At 32.6% G+C, this 18,247-nt stretch overlaps 2 protein-coding genes across 2 annotated transcripts; both read right to left on the bottom strand.

Moving 5' to 3' along the window:
- Window positions 1,690-4,482, bottom strand: LOC109332658 (bidirectional sugar transporter SWEET4-like). Its single transcript, XM_019567673.1, has 5 exons — window positions 4,298-4,482; window positions 4,147-4,183; window positions 3,012-3,390; window positions 2,558-2,677; window positions 1,690-1,869 (listed from the first exon to the last, which is right to left on the bottom strand). Exons 1-5 carry the CDS (start codon window positions 4,338-4,340, stop codon window positions 1,702-1,704), a joined length of 747 nt encoding a protein of 248 aa, XP_019423218.1. The 5' UTR covers window positions 4,341-4,482; the 3' UTR covers window positions 1,690-1,701.
- LOC109333002 (importin subunit beta-1-like) lies at window positions 9,741-13,969 on the bottom strand. The gene is made up of 3 exons (XM_019568217.1): window positions 13,834-13,969; window positions 10,647-13,063; window positions 9,741-10,546 (listed from the first exon to the last, which is right to left on the bottom strand). Exons 2-3 carry the CDS (start codon window positions 13,052-13,054, stop codon window positions 10,348-10,350), a joined length of 2,607 nt encoding a protein of 868 aa, XP_019423762.1. The 5' UTR covers window positions 13,055-13,063; window positions 13,834-13,969; the 3' UTR covers window positions 9,741-10,347.

Genomic DNA, 18,247 nt, shown 5'->3' with positions numbered 1-18,247 from the left:
TCATTACTTTTTTTTGTCATTATTTATTTCACTCACCCATCTAGTCTGTTGAATTTCAGAAAATGAATGACTCAGATTGAATGTAATTTGTATAACTCAATAAACGAATCCCTCCTCATAATATATATAATTTAACTGATATCTAATTTAATGATTGACTAAACTATAATTACTATACGAATCTTATAATTAATTTAATTTCTGATACGATATTAATAAACATTAATTCAGAATATGTTTACTGCCACTTTAATTTGGGTAGTCTTTTGTATGATTTTAAAACTTATACCTTTTTACAATTTGCTTTAAGTAATAATAGATTTTTGCTTAAAGGAAGAATATGATAATAATTTATGCTAATATTATTTAATTCAAAATATATAATGTAAAATTTAGTTTTTTACTCTAACTCTATAATTTATATACCTATAATGTTCATTGTTAAGGAGTTCTAACTTAATTATGATTTCTAGTAAATGTCTCATGATAATATCTAAGGAAATTTGGACCAAGCTAAACTTTCTCAATCTCATCAATTTAAATGCCTATAACTTAAATTATGATTCCACGTAGTCTCGGTAACAATAAGGAAATTTTGAAAGGAAAATAGTGTGATGGTATAAACATAAGAACCTTCCAATATTCCAGACACCAAAGTTTAAAATGGAAAATCTACAAAAACTGAAATACCATTATATAATTAACCTTTGGTAGCCTCTAATTCAATCAAACCACGAGTTTTGGAACCAGGAAAGAAGATAATAAAAAGCAAAAGGAAGTTATATTAATAGAGAAAAAAGATGAATGTATCGACGGTGTAAGAGTTTAAAAGTGATACAAATTAACGATAAATTAAAGAGAATACTATCAGTACAGATTTTACATTCTATATAATATGTAACACAAAGGGACAAACCAAAAGAGAATTTTGGCCGTAATGAATTAAAGATTACTAATAAGGTGTTGGTCTAGTGATGTAAGACTTTGCTAGATTTATAAAATGACCAAAATGTGAATGGTTCGATTCTTGAGAGTGACATTTGCTGGGATGGGCAATCACACATCCCAAATGAGATTAATTTCTTATCCAAAAAGGTGAGGAAATACTTTTGGTAGTACAAAAAAATAATAAATTAATAATTAGAGTCTTGACTTATGGCTTAAATAAATAGCACTAGCAAGACATTATGAGGATAAATACCTTATAAAACTTGATAGCTTGTTGAAGCAAATGGGAAGTGAGAGCTTATGTTATGACTTATGATTAACCTATTATTGTAATTATGCATAGAATCAATTTGTTGGTAATTGCATGTGCTCTTTGTGATTAAGAAGATGTTTACATGTTAATGAACTACAAACATTGCTTCAAGCAATTATAAACATGCTACTAGAAAAGGAAAGTCAAACAAAAGGGGAGTCATGTAACCGAATAGTTGTCGCGCCCGATTTTCAGTTAGGTGAATAGGGGTGTTAGATATACTTAGATTAATAAAAGAATAATTTTATCTAGGATTAAGTTACTTTCATTTTATTTAAGTTGTCATCTTATCGTTTATAACAATTTCTGCTTAAATAATAAATTATTTGGACTAGCTCATACTTAAGTTGAACTAATCTTTATCATTCATAAACTTCTACGAGGCGTAATAAGAGTTCGATAATAATCATGAGATGGAAGGGTAAACAAGTCCATCATGATCATTTATTTGGCTTGGTTTCTTGGCAGACATTATCAACCACCACCTGGGATAGATTCATCTCCATGTTGCCTTCCCTTGACACTATTTGTTGCTTTGTCGAATTGTAATAGATTGCATATAGAATCAGTTGTGCCACTCCCAACAATGTCCCAGCACCATTTGATATCTGACAATTAACCACATTTTATAGCACAATATAACAATAGATTATTCATTATTAGGACCCGGTCCTACTCGATTACCTAGTTCTACCCGCTCACTCGGTATGGTCCAGTCTTGAATATGGTTGGGTCTCATCAGATTTGGGTTTGGATTCAAAAATTAGACCCGGTCAGTATTTAGGGTCCGAATAAGAATCAAACATGACCTGATCCGACCCATCCAATGATCACTAACTGATCATATCTCTATGTGTCTCTGTTCAAATGTGCACAGAATTATGACATATTTTTTGTCAAAATTATCATTGATGCTCTAATTTTTATCATATATATGATTAACAATATATATACATATATCATTTTATATGTCAAATGGCATATTCATAATAATAAATAATATTGAAATTTTTTTATCTAAAATGAGTATGCATTATATTTAATCGGGTATAAGTTCGTGTTTAAAGACTAACTCAATTAATATTTAGGATCGAGTTAGCTTCAGGTCTAAGACTGAGTCTGGGTTCAAAAAAATAACCCAGTCAACATTCAAAATCGAATAAGGGACAAGCCTATAAGGGACAATCCTTAACCCGTAGCTCCTACTCACCCCTACACTTTGTTTTTTTGTCATTTTGAGCATATATGATTATAGCATAGAACCAAAGAGAGTATCAAAATTAAATTTGTATTTACAGTCAGAAATGGGTCAAAACTGATGAGAGCATAAGTGGTCCAAGCCACACTGTTTCCAAAGGAAGCGAGAGAGATGAACAATGGCATGTACTCAACGCTTTTGGTCTTCACTACCATTTTCTGCAAACATATTAATCATTCATAAATACATAAAATTGAATGAATAACAATCTATTCTCTCTATCATCAATAATACTACATGGGATATTATTTAAGGCTTAAGCTTAAAGGTTGATAAGCTTAGTGATTCATAGCATTCCATGTCAAAGTTGGGGTGTTGTAAGATGACAAAATAATTCGCATGACAACGACTGCAATCCACATTTCGATGGTTAGAATAACCACAATCATAGTAACTATAATCGTAACCATAACTACAATTTAAAATACTGATATTAAGTAAAGTTTGATTATGTGAGCATATAAGTTTAGTGAGAGAGTGATAATAACTAACCATGATAGCCAATGGTGAAGCATACATCATAATGGTTAAGGCAACAGATATTGTTCCAACAATTTCAGAGCGTGTCTTAAGGTTATGCACTCCTATTAATGTAACAATGATGAGAATGGTGATGAAAATGAGTTCGAACAAGAGCCACATGATGACCTTAAGCCTCTTGATCCGGTCAGAGAAGATGAAGAAGATTGTGACATAGATGGTCTGAAGGATGCATCCTGATGCAGCAATTGTTGCAACCAGAAGTCTGTGTGGATGCACCAAAGGCAGACCATAGAGGACACCAACCATGCAGCTCATAAGTGTTGCTAGGTATGGTGCTACTGAGTATTGCTCCACTGATCCTTTCTTACATATTGCCACAAAAGTTGGTCTGTATAATTCAATTTAGAGAAGGCACAAACATGCTATTAAGGGCATGAGATCAAAAAATTCTCTAGGGGATGCATGAAATTTTCTATAGTATAAAGTCTCGTATTACCCACTATTGTAATGGAGGAGATAAATCAATTTTATATATTGAAGTCAAGTTCTTTGTTATAGTATAAAGTCTCATATTACCCACTATTTGTATTTTTTTTTTTCTAGGTAAATGTTAATATATTAGTATTTTGTAGTTGTTGAGATTCAAACTCACAACTTTTTTCACTTTATTTTTTTTACCATTTCATCCTAATTATCAGACCACCTTATGACTCCTCAATATATTGTTAGTCTCCAAATGTTGGGTAGTCGTTCAATGTTTTTAGGGTCTGTTTGCAAGTTGAATTTCGGATGGGGATAAAGGGGAAATGAAGACTTTGGAGCCATTTCACCAGTGTATTTCATGGCTCACAAATGTTCATTTTCCCTCTATTTCTTCCCTTCCAAATCTCAACTCGCAAACAGCTCTTAGTGACATAAACACAATTAGTTGAACTTCATTAACAAATTCTCTTTTCTATTAATTCTCCCTTCATTTATTTGATTGCTTCTGGAAAAAGTGATTCTATTATACCAACGTACTAATTCCTCACTATTCGCTCCTTCTGAATACTTTTATGAATTAATCTTTGTTGTTTATAGTTCATATGCATGGAAAAACATGGTCTAGAATGAGAGAAGGAAATAAAGAGCAAAAGAATCTTACACAGGAGACAAGAACAAGATAACCCCTAGTATATTTCCTGAAGTTGAGAAAATCATAAAATGAGAAAGATAAAAGATAGTGAAAAAAAAATAGATGAAATAGTGTTCATCCACATTTTCTTTCATGTTTGGTATGATGTATTTGGACCCACCTATGATACCAAATATTGTATGAGCAATATCTATTCTAGTCATGGTTCCTAGCTGAATTCTGAAGAGAACTCAAATGTTATTACCTCTAGTACCTGATATGTGAATCAATATGTAATGAGAAAATGTGAGTGAAGGAGTGTGTATTAAATGCATGCAGTTGCACTTCACTTTGGTTGTATATATATATATATATATATACACACTAGGGTTAGGGTGTGTAACTTGCAACTAGCTATATATATATCTGAAATTATATTGTGCTTCTGAAATAGAGCAAAAGTTAGGGGTGTGGGCCGGGCCGGGCCGTATTATTAAAAGGGCTCAAAATGTCAGTCCGACCCATATTTTGCAGGGTTGACTGGCTGGTCCGTTTTCCCTCCAAAATGTACATAATTAAAACTTTTAGACAAAAAATAATCAACAAACTTGATAGATGTCTTTTAAAACAAAAAATCACAAACATAAGTCTACAATATTACAATAACAACAAAACATCTTAGCTTAAAACTTGTAAATTCTAAAGAAGAAACCAGTAGTCACGCCCCTCGCACAGCACAGTGTCACACACTTTAGTTTTTTTATTTTTTAACAATGGCCCGGCACGTCTTGGCCCGTCTAAAAAATGGGCTACTAAAACGGGCTGAATATGGATTTTTGGACTAAAATCCTCAGCCCGGCCCACTAAAATAGCCATCCGAACGGGCTGGCCCGTCGGGCCAAGCCCATATTGCCACCCCTAGCAAAAGTATGAGATATAGAGAGAACATGAGATAATTATATCTTATTCAAGGGAGTCATAAGGTGGTCTGATGATGAAGAAGGTGGTCATAAGGAATGGAGTGCATGAGGTTGTGGGTTCGAGTTCCACCATCAACAAAAAATAGGAGTTATAAGGTAGTTAGATCCTAGGATGTAGGAGGTTGAAGGTGAAGTCTCACCCACAAATATCTTATTAAGTATGAAGTCTCATATTGTATATGACGAGAGGAATGAAAAAGTATATAAGTGAAAAATACTTATAGAACTATTGTATTAAAGTTTTGGTTCAATACATTGTGTTTCACTTTTAATTCTTCATTATTTTCATACCCCGATAACAACGCTCCTACATTAATTATAATCAAGTAGTTTAGTATTATGTTCTGTGGTGATGAATGATGAGATGCTGTGTCTAGTGTTCAGTGATAAAGAAGGGACTAAGTTCCTCAATGGCTCTTTTTACAAAGATACTATATTGAGGTGGGAGCACATCACATTTTATAAGCCCCATGCAACAAAAATATATAAGTAAATGGTTTAAATACTTTTTTATATTGTAGCTAAAAAATTCGTCCCTACGATTTTATTTTATTTTTGGTTTAGTTTATAACTTTTTTTCGGTTTTAATTTTGATCCCCCATTGAAAATGTTGATGTAATCTAATGAATTTCAAGTTAATATTATCACATCAATAACATAGGACTAATGGACTAAAACAAAATCACGAGTAGTGTTAACTACTTAATTTTAACTGATATAATTGTATGACTATTATTTGTTGTATCGTATTAGTATGGAACTGATTCATAATGTTCGTTTTATGTTAAGCTCGATTACATAAAAAAAGATATTTATTATTATTCAAACATTTTTTTCCAAATTATTATTACTCCATATATGAGAAACTAATCACTCGTATGTATCAAGCGGAACCTCTTGTTTAGTATCTTTAATCTAAAGTTTATATAGTCATATCATTTCAAAGTGGTGATATTTCTAATGATTTGACATTATAATGTTACCTTTTAAGATTATATTCTTTTGACGAAAATGGCTCATTAGCCACTTCAAATCATTTTTATAGACTAAGATAAGGTGAGAGGACAAATTCTTCTTTTCTTCATGATTTTCTACTTTTTTGATAGTATTTAATGGGCAATTTGCCTCAATCAAGTTGAACATTTTGGTTTAAGCAAACAAGAATAGGAAGAAAAAAAATGGTTTATTTTTCTCCAGTTTCATAATACTGATGTTAAATTGATTAACAAAATATTTAATTGAGATTTAATAAGTATATTTAATATATCTTTGAATGAGGTTCATTCAAGATCATGGGCACTATAATGCAATTTTGGAGTTTTCTATAAATATAGCTAAAAAACTAATTACATATTTTCACTTATTCTTTCTGTATTTACCATAATCAACTTTTTTTTACTAATTAAGAAGTCAATTTAACATTTTTATCATTTTGTAACAATTACTAACCGGCAAATTGGTCTAAAAAGAATTAAACGGGTGTTGCGAACAAGTATAGAAAGGGTTGTAGAATCCAAATGCACTTATTGAAATCTAGCCTTTCAACAAATAGTTGCTATTCTAAGTTGATTTTCAAATGATTGTTTAATTGGTGTTTGTTAACTAAATATAATTTAACTATTAGATAAAATTGATAGAAGTTAGATGTTAAAATCGAACTTTACTAGCCACTATCCATATACACAAGGAGTGATCACACAAAATTAGTTAGCAATAATTCTTACACAACAAGAGACCTCAAAGTACTAAAAGCTAATATTTTGGTCAATTTAATAGCTTATACAGTAAAGTTTTATGTCTAGTATCTTTACATAAAAGATGAAGAATTATAACCCACATAACATATATCTATGTCTAGTAGTATATGCATGTGAAATTGAGTTAAATGTAGTACCTCAATTATACTAATCATTAATGTCTTTGTCATCAAACCAGTTAGGTTCGACCCTTCATCTAGTCAAGTTGCACTTGGCGTATCATTCACACTTCGCGTGATTGTGTTTGACGCGAGTCATGTGTTGGGCATAGGTCAGCTAATATGGCTTTAAGTTAATTGTTGGTTTCTTAACACAAATTCTTGCTCATTTTCATTCTTTAAGTCCTGAAATAATATGGAAACTCGAATTATAGAATTAGTACATCAATTCATAAAAATGCTAAGAGTGCATAAGGTTAGCTTTTTAGAATTTAAATGTGTTAAACTGAACTTACAAGTTAAGATAATTTTTATATCTATTAATTCTACCCAATTTAGAACTTTGTGTCTACAAACAAAACTAAAAACAAAGGTCTAGACTGTGCAATTAAAAAAATATATAGAGTTTACCAAATAGTTAATATTGTCAAAGTAATATCAATTTTCATCACACAACACTATTAGAACAAAAGCTAAGAATGAGAATTTCCAAAAAGTTTGATGTATTCAAAAATACTTGAGGAAAAAACAAGTTGTGTGATAGTGAAATGTTTTCATCGTGCAATCCATTGTCAATTAATTAAGAAATGTGGTACTGATAGACTATACCAATCATACCAAATTAAACAGAAAAGTATTTCTCTCAATCATTATTTTTTTGCAAAACAGTGTTATTAATGTCATATCGGTTATCAAACCAGTTAGGGTATTGTATAATGGTATAGCGGTTTAACTGATGGTTTACTAATTAAATCGCATATCTACCAAATTTGATATACATATATAATATATTAATATTAATGTATGACCGGTACGGTTCAATTGAAAATCGACCAGTATGACTATAATGCATGACCGGTACGGTTTGGTATGACCGGTACGATTCAATTGAAAACCGACCAGTATGACTATAATGCATGACCGGTATAATTATTGTACTATATCAGTATTGGGACTGATTCACCAATTTACAAATTTAATCGGCCGATATGAAATAGTTTTAACAACATTGGCGTCCATTTTTATTCAAAAAAAAAGAAAAGGTTATGATACCTCGGTTATAAGGATTGAAGTTAAAATATTTATTGCAAAACCAAGTTCAAAATTTCTTAAAAGTATTAAATTTATCTCTCCCCTGTGAAAGTTATTTCTTATGTTTCTTATCCTTAATTTTAGGTGATTCTAACATTTTATGTGTTAAAAAAGTTATGCCGTGCAAAATTAATACACCACTAACTCTTTCCCAAATGGCTCTCCTCATAGGACATTTTAAATCTTAAGCTTGGATCAAGATCATATTAACAAATACTTCCGATCATAGAAAAACAACGTCATATGATAACTTATGTATAGAGGCTTAATGGTTTTTTAGTACAATGCAAAAAGAAACTAAAGTATAGGGGAAAGATCTATCTGGAGGATGGATAGAGCTCCTATAGGTGGAGAATCCCAAATTCCTATAGGTGGAGAATCCCAAATTCTCAAGTCCACATGAAGGCCTAAACTAAGTTTACACATGTAATCCGCCATCACATTTCGCTCTCTGTAGATATGTTGAAGTCAAACATCCCAATTCTTCTTAAGCAACCCACAAATGTTATGAAGAACTCGAGAAATAGGATCTAAGTGACTGCATCTTATCATAAATGAGATGAATTACTTCAAGGCAGTCACTCTCCAAAGTAACCCGACGATAACCCAACTTCCAAGCCAACTCAAGTCCATGATCAATGGCTAGAAGCTCAGCTAAAATAGAAGATCTAGTTCCAAAGTTTCCACTGAATCCTGATAACCAAAGACCGTTATGATTGTGGATCACCGCCTCCTTCAATCGTTTGATCATGCAAACTACAACTACCGTCCACATTAAGTTTTACCCTTTCAGCTTCCGGCCGACACCAATGGATGCTCGACAGGGTTGAGAGGCTTAATGTTTGTGTTACCTTTCTTTATTTTTAGAAGATAGTTATTTGCCAAAGATTATAAAAATTTAATCATACATTTTTAATCACATTATAGCAATAAGCAATTGTTAAATTATAGCGATTTAAATCTTGTATCAAAATACGGATTTGGCAAAAGGACAAATTAAACATAATTCTAAACACCTCAAAAATGAATCTTGTGAACTTGTATTATTTTTGTCCTAAATAGTTACATTAAGTAATCAAGTCATGTAATTATGAAACCTAGATTTGGAATCTATCACATATAGATACATTTTGTTATTCATTTGTCACATAATCAAAAGGTTTGAATGAATAATGTAATGTGAAGAAATCTCAGTAATGCAACCAATAAACAGTTTAAATTAGTGAACTTTTCAGTGTTCTTGCTATGTTTGCTTCTCTTGTTCTGTTTTATATGATACTTTAATGGAAGCAAATGAAACCAAATATGACACTCTTATTTATAACAATCTAGTAACTGAGGAAGGTATATGTATCCTAATTATGACTATACAATCTAAAAGTATACACTCTTATTTGATCATTATAAATTCTCACTTTAGAGGATCAAAATCTAAGGCAAATAGAAAAAATATGTTATTCAAAAGATGATTAAGATCAACAATAAATGCAACTTGAGTGATTTAAAAAAACCATTAGAAGCCAGGACAGGAAAAAACATAGGTTTAGATATTTAATGTTTTGTGGATGGACAATTTATAATAGATCACTATGATTGTTGTTCGGTCCATGTAATCGACAACTAAGGCTTGATTATCAGAGAAACCAAAAGGGATTACTTAAGAAGAGGATAGAGAACCAAAAATGGGCAACTTTTCTTGAGAAACTGAAGACATAAAACTTATCTATATATGGGTAATCCTTAAAAAATGCATACGACATGAGATGGACTAAGATGATTGTTTCACTCTACAGCCAATAATAAAGGGCAAAAAATATAAGAAAATGACATAATGTATCCCCCCAACCCACCACCATAGACTCCAAAAAAATAAAAATATTCAATACCGATGCAAGCCCGATAGAAACGGCATTGCAGATATCATGGGATATCTCCCTCCTTGAACTTCTTCCCCGATCATCTTTTCTGCTAAGCAAGCAGAAATATTGGTCATCACCCACTGACTTCCACCATAGCAATGCAGCAAAAATAACTACAAAAAATAAAATGAAAAATGCAGACTCCATGTTGCTGTGACTTCAAATGCAGACAGCCAAAGGACTGAAAAAACCTGTTCCCAAAAATGGGTGATGACTGATGATGACCTTGACTCATGTATGGTATGCAATTGAGACCCCCCTTCCCCAGGTGACAAATGCAGATTTATGCAAGAACTAGAACCAAACACATCATGTACCAGTGTGATCAAAATGAAATTGCTCGACTGATCGCTAACTTGGCCCATTCGGCAGATTCCTTGACCAAATGATCATCAGATGACAAACATTCTTTGAGGAACTCTTTGCTGGAAACAGATTGCTGAATCAATGGACCAGCATTGCCTCCCAAAGTATCAGCTAAATCTCCAAGCACACCAATTGCTGCCTTAGTCACACCATCATCCCTGGGGAAAAAGAGACATGGTAAGTTAATAATAAAAATACAAAACCTTAGAAGCATAATTCATACACAGACAGAATTATGAAACATGAAGTTTCACTTACATGTCCTTCTCTGTGTACAAGGTATCCAAGAATTGCAGTACATGAGGAGCATAAGGCAACAGAAGCTGGGTCTTTGGAGAGCCCTTAAACCCTTGGAAGATCCCTGAGTACGCTTCTAGGATTCCATTTCTCAAAGAATTTGTGTAGTCTAACAAATCATCATCGGCGCCAGCTGTATTAGCAGAGAGCTCAGCAGCACCCTGAAGCATAGGCATAGCATATAACAAGTACTTTTCAAAGTTCTCTCCAATGGCCAAAGCAATGTCGCCAAAACATGAAAAAATCGGGGGCTTAACAGATCTATGCAACTGATTGCTGGACAAATCCTTCAGAAGTTGGGTCATTATCCCATCACAGTAAGGCAGTATTTTGTCCTCCAAGGCTCTGCATACATCTCCAACCACACCCACTGTGATAGCACAAACCTGGTAGTCCTCAAAGTTTTGGAGGCCGGACTCCAAAAACTTGTAGAACTCAATCATATATTTAGCAAAATCAGACCCAGTAGCATAGGCTAAAGCTCCAATGGCAAGCATAGCCTCCTCATGAGCTGCTGCACTTCGGGAAGCGAACACTCTTAAAAATAAACTCATAATATGGTCAGCATATTGCATTAGATGATATTTTGTCTGCTCAGATGAACCTAACTTCTGTATGAAGACCTGCAAGCAACCACAGAGAAGGCCTTGTAACTCATTCTGTCTCTCATCAGCTGCAACATGATTCTCAAGAGTCTGGTGGAGCTCCAACATGATGACAGGAGCAAGTTGTACCACAAATGGAGCTGTTTCATCATTAGAACACCTCACTACTTCATTTAAGGCTTCATAGGCTGATGTCCGAAGGCGTGATTCTACAACATCCTCTCTGTGAGTTACAGCGAGAAGAGATTGAACAATGTCTTCAAAATAGGGGGTCAATGGAGAGGATGCAGACCCAGCATCCTCGAAACCTTGGGCAAGAAAATAAAGAGCACCACATGCCTTCTCAGCAACATTGGGAACATCCTTCATGCTTTGAAGAAGCACAGTAATAATCTGTTGGCAGTTTGCCTGATTGATAATGGGTGCATCCATTGCTGACCCGTGCAAAAACTCAAACATTCTTCCAAGGGTCCATGCAGTTGTATCCTTAACATGATTATTTGGGTCATTAACCAGTGCAGTGAGCATGAAATTCAATGCCATGTTCACAAGTGGCACAAGTTTGTCAGGTGATGGACCTTCCAGAATGGAGCCAAAGGCATAAGTTGCAGCTTCCCGTTGCCTCCAGTCTGGTTTACTTATATTCTCTTCAATAAATGGCATAACCAAAGGCACAATATCATCGCCAACAGTTCGTGCAACCAACCCCAAACATGTACCTCCAGCCATAGCAATGTTCCAAGCCCTTTCATCCTGATCTTGATCCTCTTCCTGCTTTAGCAGGGTCTCCAATAGCATGGGAACAAGAAATGAAAGTGCCTGCTTAATAAAGTAAAAGCAAGGAACATCTGATTCCCCAGTAAAATCACCTTCATATTCTTCTAATATATCAATTTCTTCATCGCATATTGAACTCCAAAATTCAATAGCCTGAAGTGCGACAGGCTCCTCGTCTTCCTTCACAGCCTTGGCAGTAATATTGAAGATATCTTGGATATAAGGAGCCAACTTTTCATAGTATGTTGAAGAAATGGCTACCAGACACTCAAAAGCTGCTCGTCGAATCTTGACATCGGGAGAAAGAGTAGACTCGCAAACAATTCTCATGATATAATCACGCTCCGTATCATTTGAAAAATTTGCCTGAGCAAAACCCAATGCATTGTACAATGCTTGTATGGCAGCTAACCTGACATCATTTTCTTCCGTAGAATTCATTCCTTGGACAACCGCAGTGAGTATCTTATTTACATGATCCTGGTCTACCACATCAGGGGAGACTTCTTCACAAATGTACCCAAGTGTCTCGAGAGTTGCCTGCTTTGCATGAGCAGGAAGCTGAGGAAGATTTGACAACAGGGATCCTATCAATTCAGGCCATTGCTGGTGAGGCAACTCAATACCAGCAACCTTCGCAATAACTTGTGATGCAGTTGATCGAGCATCAAGAGAGGGGGTAGAAAGGGTCCTCAACAAAAAAGCTTTAATCTGGGATCTCACTGTTGGGTCCAACGACATCCATCTTTGAACAAATTCTATCTTTCTGTGCTGTTCTTTTGCGTCAAGAGCATTCTTGAGAATTAAACCTGCTAGCTTACGACTCTCTGCAGGCTTTTCATCACTCGCCAATTCAGCAGCAAGAGAAAACAAGAAAACTGGAAGATTCTGCTCCTGAAACTGTTTCAAGCTATCTTCAGCTTCTTTCCTTACAGCGCCATCCACTGCCTGTGCATTTAAAAGAATATGAGTCACCTCCATAGCCATCTTCTGAACCTGGAACAGACACAACCAGACAAATAAATAAAGAGAGCAAAAAAGAATAAATTACTAGGTGCACAATAAAGTTGCTAATTAATGGATGCAACAGAACTTAACCACATAATAAAATTAAATAAATAAATCGAGCAAAAAGAGATACTTCTCTCAAATCCATCAGTAAATAACATACAAAGACAAAGATTTAAGGCATAGAATGGGAAAATTACAAATGAAGACGTTATAAAGTAAACAACTAAACACCATGCAACAGATGTCGTGATTCATAAAGAAATGGTGCATAAATTGTCAAATATTATTTGACAATATTATATATTGAATATGGCTATGATCCACAAAACAAATGAAACTGAAAAGTATACTATCATGCATTGACTATAGCTATGACCTAAAGAACAAAACTGAACACCATACTATTCTACTGATTCAAAATTCGAGCAAACCTTCTCGTAAAGAAAAGGATGCAATAAGCATATAACAAGCACCACAACCATAAACCAAATAAGATTACATCACACTTCTCATAAAATACATTATAGAACACTTAATTTCAAGGGTTAACATTTCCACACCATCCAAACAATCAGTGCTTCACTGATCACTATTCTAAACACTCTCAATTAAAATAAAACAGATTCAAATAAACAAAACCTTAAAACCAAAAAAAAAAATTACACAAACTGATTTTGATCATAAAAAACAAATCAGCAAAGTAAACTAAGAATTCAAACCATAGATCAGTAATGAAAAAGAAGAGATTGTCTTACAGCGAGTTAACACAGTTGAATCGGAGAGAAAAATGAGTGAGTTGAAGCGGCGACTCAGAAACCCTAACGGAGTGTGAGAAATTGCAGAGAACGAAACCAATGTAATGATTTTAAAACATTTTTGTTTCTTTCAATATACGGTGTTGTTTTTATACGATGGTCATGATGTAATGTGAGCTCGTATCTACCGTTGATTCAAATACTGTTCATATTATCTGTCCGTTGATCACATCAACGGCTCTGTTTGAATTGTTTTTTTCTCGATCTGTTACAGAAACCGTTGGATTTTGAGGTTTTGCTATTGTGTGACGGTGTCAGGTGGGGACCACGCTACAGCTACTGCGCGTGTTTGATGTGTAGAGTTCAATGAATACCCAATGATATGAAGACATCAAAATCTCTTATTTTATTGGTTTATTTTTTTCTAAGAAGTTGTTTATATTTCAAGATAAGAATGTAATTATTATAAGTGGATGTATCAATTTATTCCAAGAGTAAACTTACTCTTCATCTCAGTTATTAATTCTAGAAAAATATAATGGTTTAAATTAATGATTATATCTAAATTATTAGATATCCATAAAATTGATAGTTACGATAGGGTAAGTTTAAAAAAACTTTCTATTGGAATAAGTGGATATCTTCTCTTCTTATATATATAAAAAATTATATACTATCATAATATATTCATAGTCAACAAGAAGTTGGTTTAATAGTGTAAGAGGATGTTAGATTTTTATGATGGTCAAAAGATTAAAAGTTTGATTTTTTGGAAGGATACTTGTTGGGAGGAATAGTTACAAATCTCGAAAAGCCTTACCTATAAGGAGAGAAAATATGCTTAGTAGTACAAAAAAAGAATAGTATCCAACTATCCATTATTCATTTTAATTTATTTTTTGGGAATATTAGATATGAATAATAGTAAAACTCATATTATATATATATATATATATTCTCTCATAAATAATTAAATATATGTACTCTGAGCATAAGCTCATATGGCCTAAATACCCAGCCACTCAAAGAATCTGGTAAGGTCAGAACTATCTGCATTAATAAGAAAGGGACAACTCAATGTTCTTTTAACATATCCCTTAAATGCAATTTTATGAACTCAATTTTAAGTCAATGTTCTTTTAACATATCGCTTAAATGCAATTTTATAACTCAATTTTAATTGATGTGTTAAGTTTGTCCTCACTTCTTATTCAGAGATAAAACTTGTATTATTGTAAAAATATATATACAATCAATATATTATTTAGTACTCATTTTCATTATTTATATTTAAGAGTTAATATGATTAAAAATAAATGAGTATAAAAAACTCATTTAGTGCATACGTCTTTTTCTCTGTTAGAAAAGGTTGGAGGATCAAATTATTAGGCAAAAACTATTGAATGAATTTGCACATTAGCAAAATTTTATTTAAGCTTTGTTTTTTCAAGTTGCTCCCCTTAATTGATTTATTTTGTCAAATTAATTCATTTATTTGAGTAATGTAATATTTATACATATAGTATATCATTTATCATTTATTTATATTATTCACTATTCATATTTATAAGTGATTATGGGATATAAATTGCATATGAGATACCCAATAACAATAAAAAAGACACTTACTTCATAAAGACGTACATCTTTTCTTTTAGGTAAAAACTTTTCATGACTTTAGTCTAACATTAGTTGAGTAATATTATATCTTTCTATTAATTATTTTACTCACATTAACATAAATGTATTACTTTAAAATTAATCAGTAATAAATAAAGTATTATTATCTTATAGATATATTACTTTCTTGTCAATAAAATTATTAGTATAAATATTTAGTATAAGAATGTATCATTTTTGCAAGTTGAAACCCATAAAGCTCACTTGAATTAGTATCAAATTTTGGTTCCCTCGATGGATCTAAAAGGAGAAGAATAAAATCACATCCTTACCTTTCTATTTGAGAAATACAATATTGGATTGAATAGAGAATATTAACATCAATGTACAATAGAACATGGTTGCTTATAAAGAAATGTTAACAAGCATTATGCTAAGTTAGTTGCTCTAAGAAATGGTGGTTGTCGAGAAAATATTGTTGGTAGTTGGTGAGGGGACAGAAAAAAAATTATTTTATTAAAGAGTTTAATATATATGTATGATCGGTGTAATGTTTTTTACACTCACACATTATCCATTAAGAATGAGCCAGACTCAGCCCACCCGTAGACCTATCTTAACCCGATGACTTAGGAATAAGTCTAACTCGTCCAAATAAATAAAAAAGGACATATTCGATTAAAAAGGAAATACATGTCGTAAAAAAAAGATGGGTTCGAGTCTATGTCCGGGTGACCCGACTCGTCCCTTATAGTTATATATCAAGAATAATTAAATAAGTATCTATCAATACTTATTATGTTCAGCCCACATAACTCAAATACCTACCAGCCCACACAATAGATCCACACTACTTAGATTATTCTTAAATTTTCAATGTTGCCTATAATTTCCAGTCACGTGATTGTGATAGTTTTTAGTTTATGAGATGGTTGTTTAACATGATTAATAACATGGTTTTGGACACTAACTCATAGTCTCATGAAGAGGTTTTCAAAAAATTTAGCTCTAACTACAAATATGAGGAACATTATTGTAGGGTTCAAGCTTTTATAGCATTCGAGCGAACCTCGCCTTGGATGTCTCCTTCTATAGGCTGGAGCAAACTAAATGTTGATGGAGGTCTCACGTCCTCACTTTTATCATGATGAGCGGTGGGATTCTAACGGATGAGAATGATTGTAGGATCTCATCTTTCTCTCGTAGAGAAGGACACGATGATATGTTTCTTACTAAGTTGTTAGTCACTTTGAGAGGATTGGATCACACTCGATCAAAAGGAATCTGAAAGCTCACTTATGAAATAGATTGCTTGGACGTTGTTCAAGCTTTTACTAATATGAGTTATGTTCATCTTCATTGGTATGCATCCAAGATTATAGACATATGACATATTCTACAATTGTGCTAGGGTAATCACTCATATGCCAAGAAATTAAAATTTAGTAGTAGAAAAATTGACTATCATGGCGATGGACAACGCAAGCAATGATTACATGCTTTATATTTATCTTCCTCTATAATTTCTAGGTATTTTTTTTTACCTACATTATAAAGGCATATGTTAGTTTTTTTGTTTCCTTTGTTTTCTTGTTTTCATCATGTTTCAAAGAAATATATTGTCTTTATATATTATAAACTTCGACATCATTCTCATTTATATAAAGTATATTCCTTTGACATAATTAATAATATAATGCAATCATGTTACTAGGTATCAATGGGTACTTATATTTATGGGTATCCATATGTAAATTTCACAATGAGTTGGGCCTAAGTTCGTGTTTTTTAGTTTGTCGGTTGGGATAACAGATTTTGAAATATGATGTTGAACAAGTCTGGCTAATTGGGTACCAAAATCATGAGTACCTTGATCAAGAATTCATAAATCTTGATATATATATATATATATATATATATATATATATATATATATTAACATAACTCTAATATCATGCACATTATAATTGTGATATTATATTGTTAATCCATAATCATAATATCATGTGTGGTATTCCATAAATGTCATGTTATGGACATTATTGTATTAAGTATTAATGTTATGTTGTTATTCCATAATTATAAAATAATGTTACATTGATTAAATATTTCTTACAAAATGATTTTTTCGTAATAATATTGAAGAAGTGATTTTGTTTTTTATGCTTGTTTGAGTAAAAAAAGTTGTTGAATTGAAAATTTAAATTATGTTTGAATTGTTATGTAATTTATTTTTTTATTTTTTCTCCATTTGAGTGTCTAACATAATACATAACATTATCGGAAACAGATACACATTAGGAATGACAACGAGGTGGGTCAGGTCAGATTTATACTTACCCAACTCCAAATCCGAAATTCAAAACTTGAACCTGACCCCAACGGGTTTCGCGTAAAAGTAAGTTGATGGTTGGAAAATTTATTAAGGCTTATCTCACTTTCAAGAAAAGAAGGTTGTATATAACGCCCCGAAAAATACTTCTCAAAAACATTGCGGAAAAATGGGTAAAATTTTTTTTTTTTAAAAAGGGTGTTGTATAAAACTGTTTCCTTTTTAAAACCTTCCTTTTCCGGGACATCACTTTAAGTAACTCAAATGCGGAAAATCAACTTATCGTTATCGAATGATAACTTAACCTGATTCACAATTTCCTGAATAACACAATTCATATAAATGGTTAAGTCATCTTTAGTTCACACAAACTAAATCAACAAAGGCGGAAACTACATCGCCACTAAACATATACAAAATCCACATAACACAGCCCCCATCAAAACAAAAAGGGGACATCGA

The sequence above is a fragment of the Lupinus angustifolius genome, chromosome LG18 (assembly GCF_001865875.1).
Source record: "Lupinus angustifolius cultivar Tanjil chromosome LG18, LupAngTanjil_v1.0, whole genome shotgun sequence".
NCBI classification, from domain to species: domain Eukaryota; kingdom Viridiplantae; phylum Streptophyta; class Magnoliopsida; order Fabales; family Fabaceae; genus Lupinus; species Lupinus angustifolius.
Note: the sequence above shows the minus strand (reverse complement) of the source record. Positions and strands in the feature narration are given on the sequence as shown.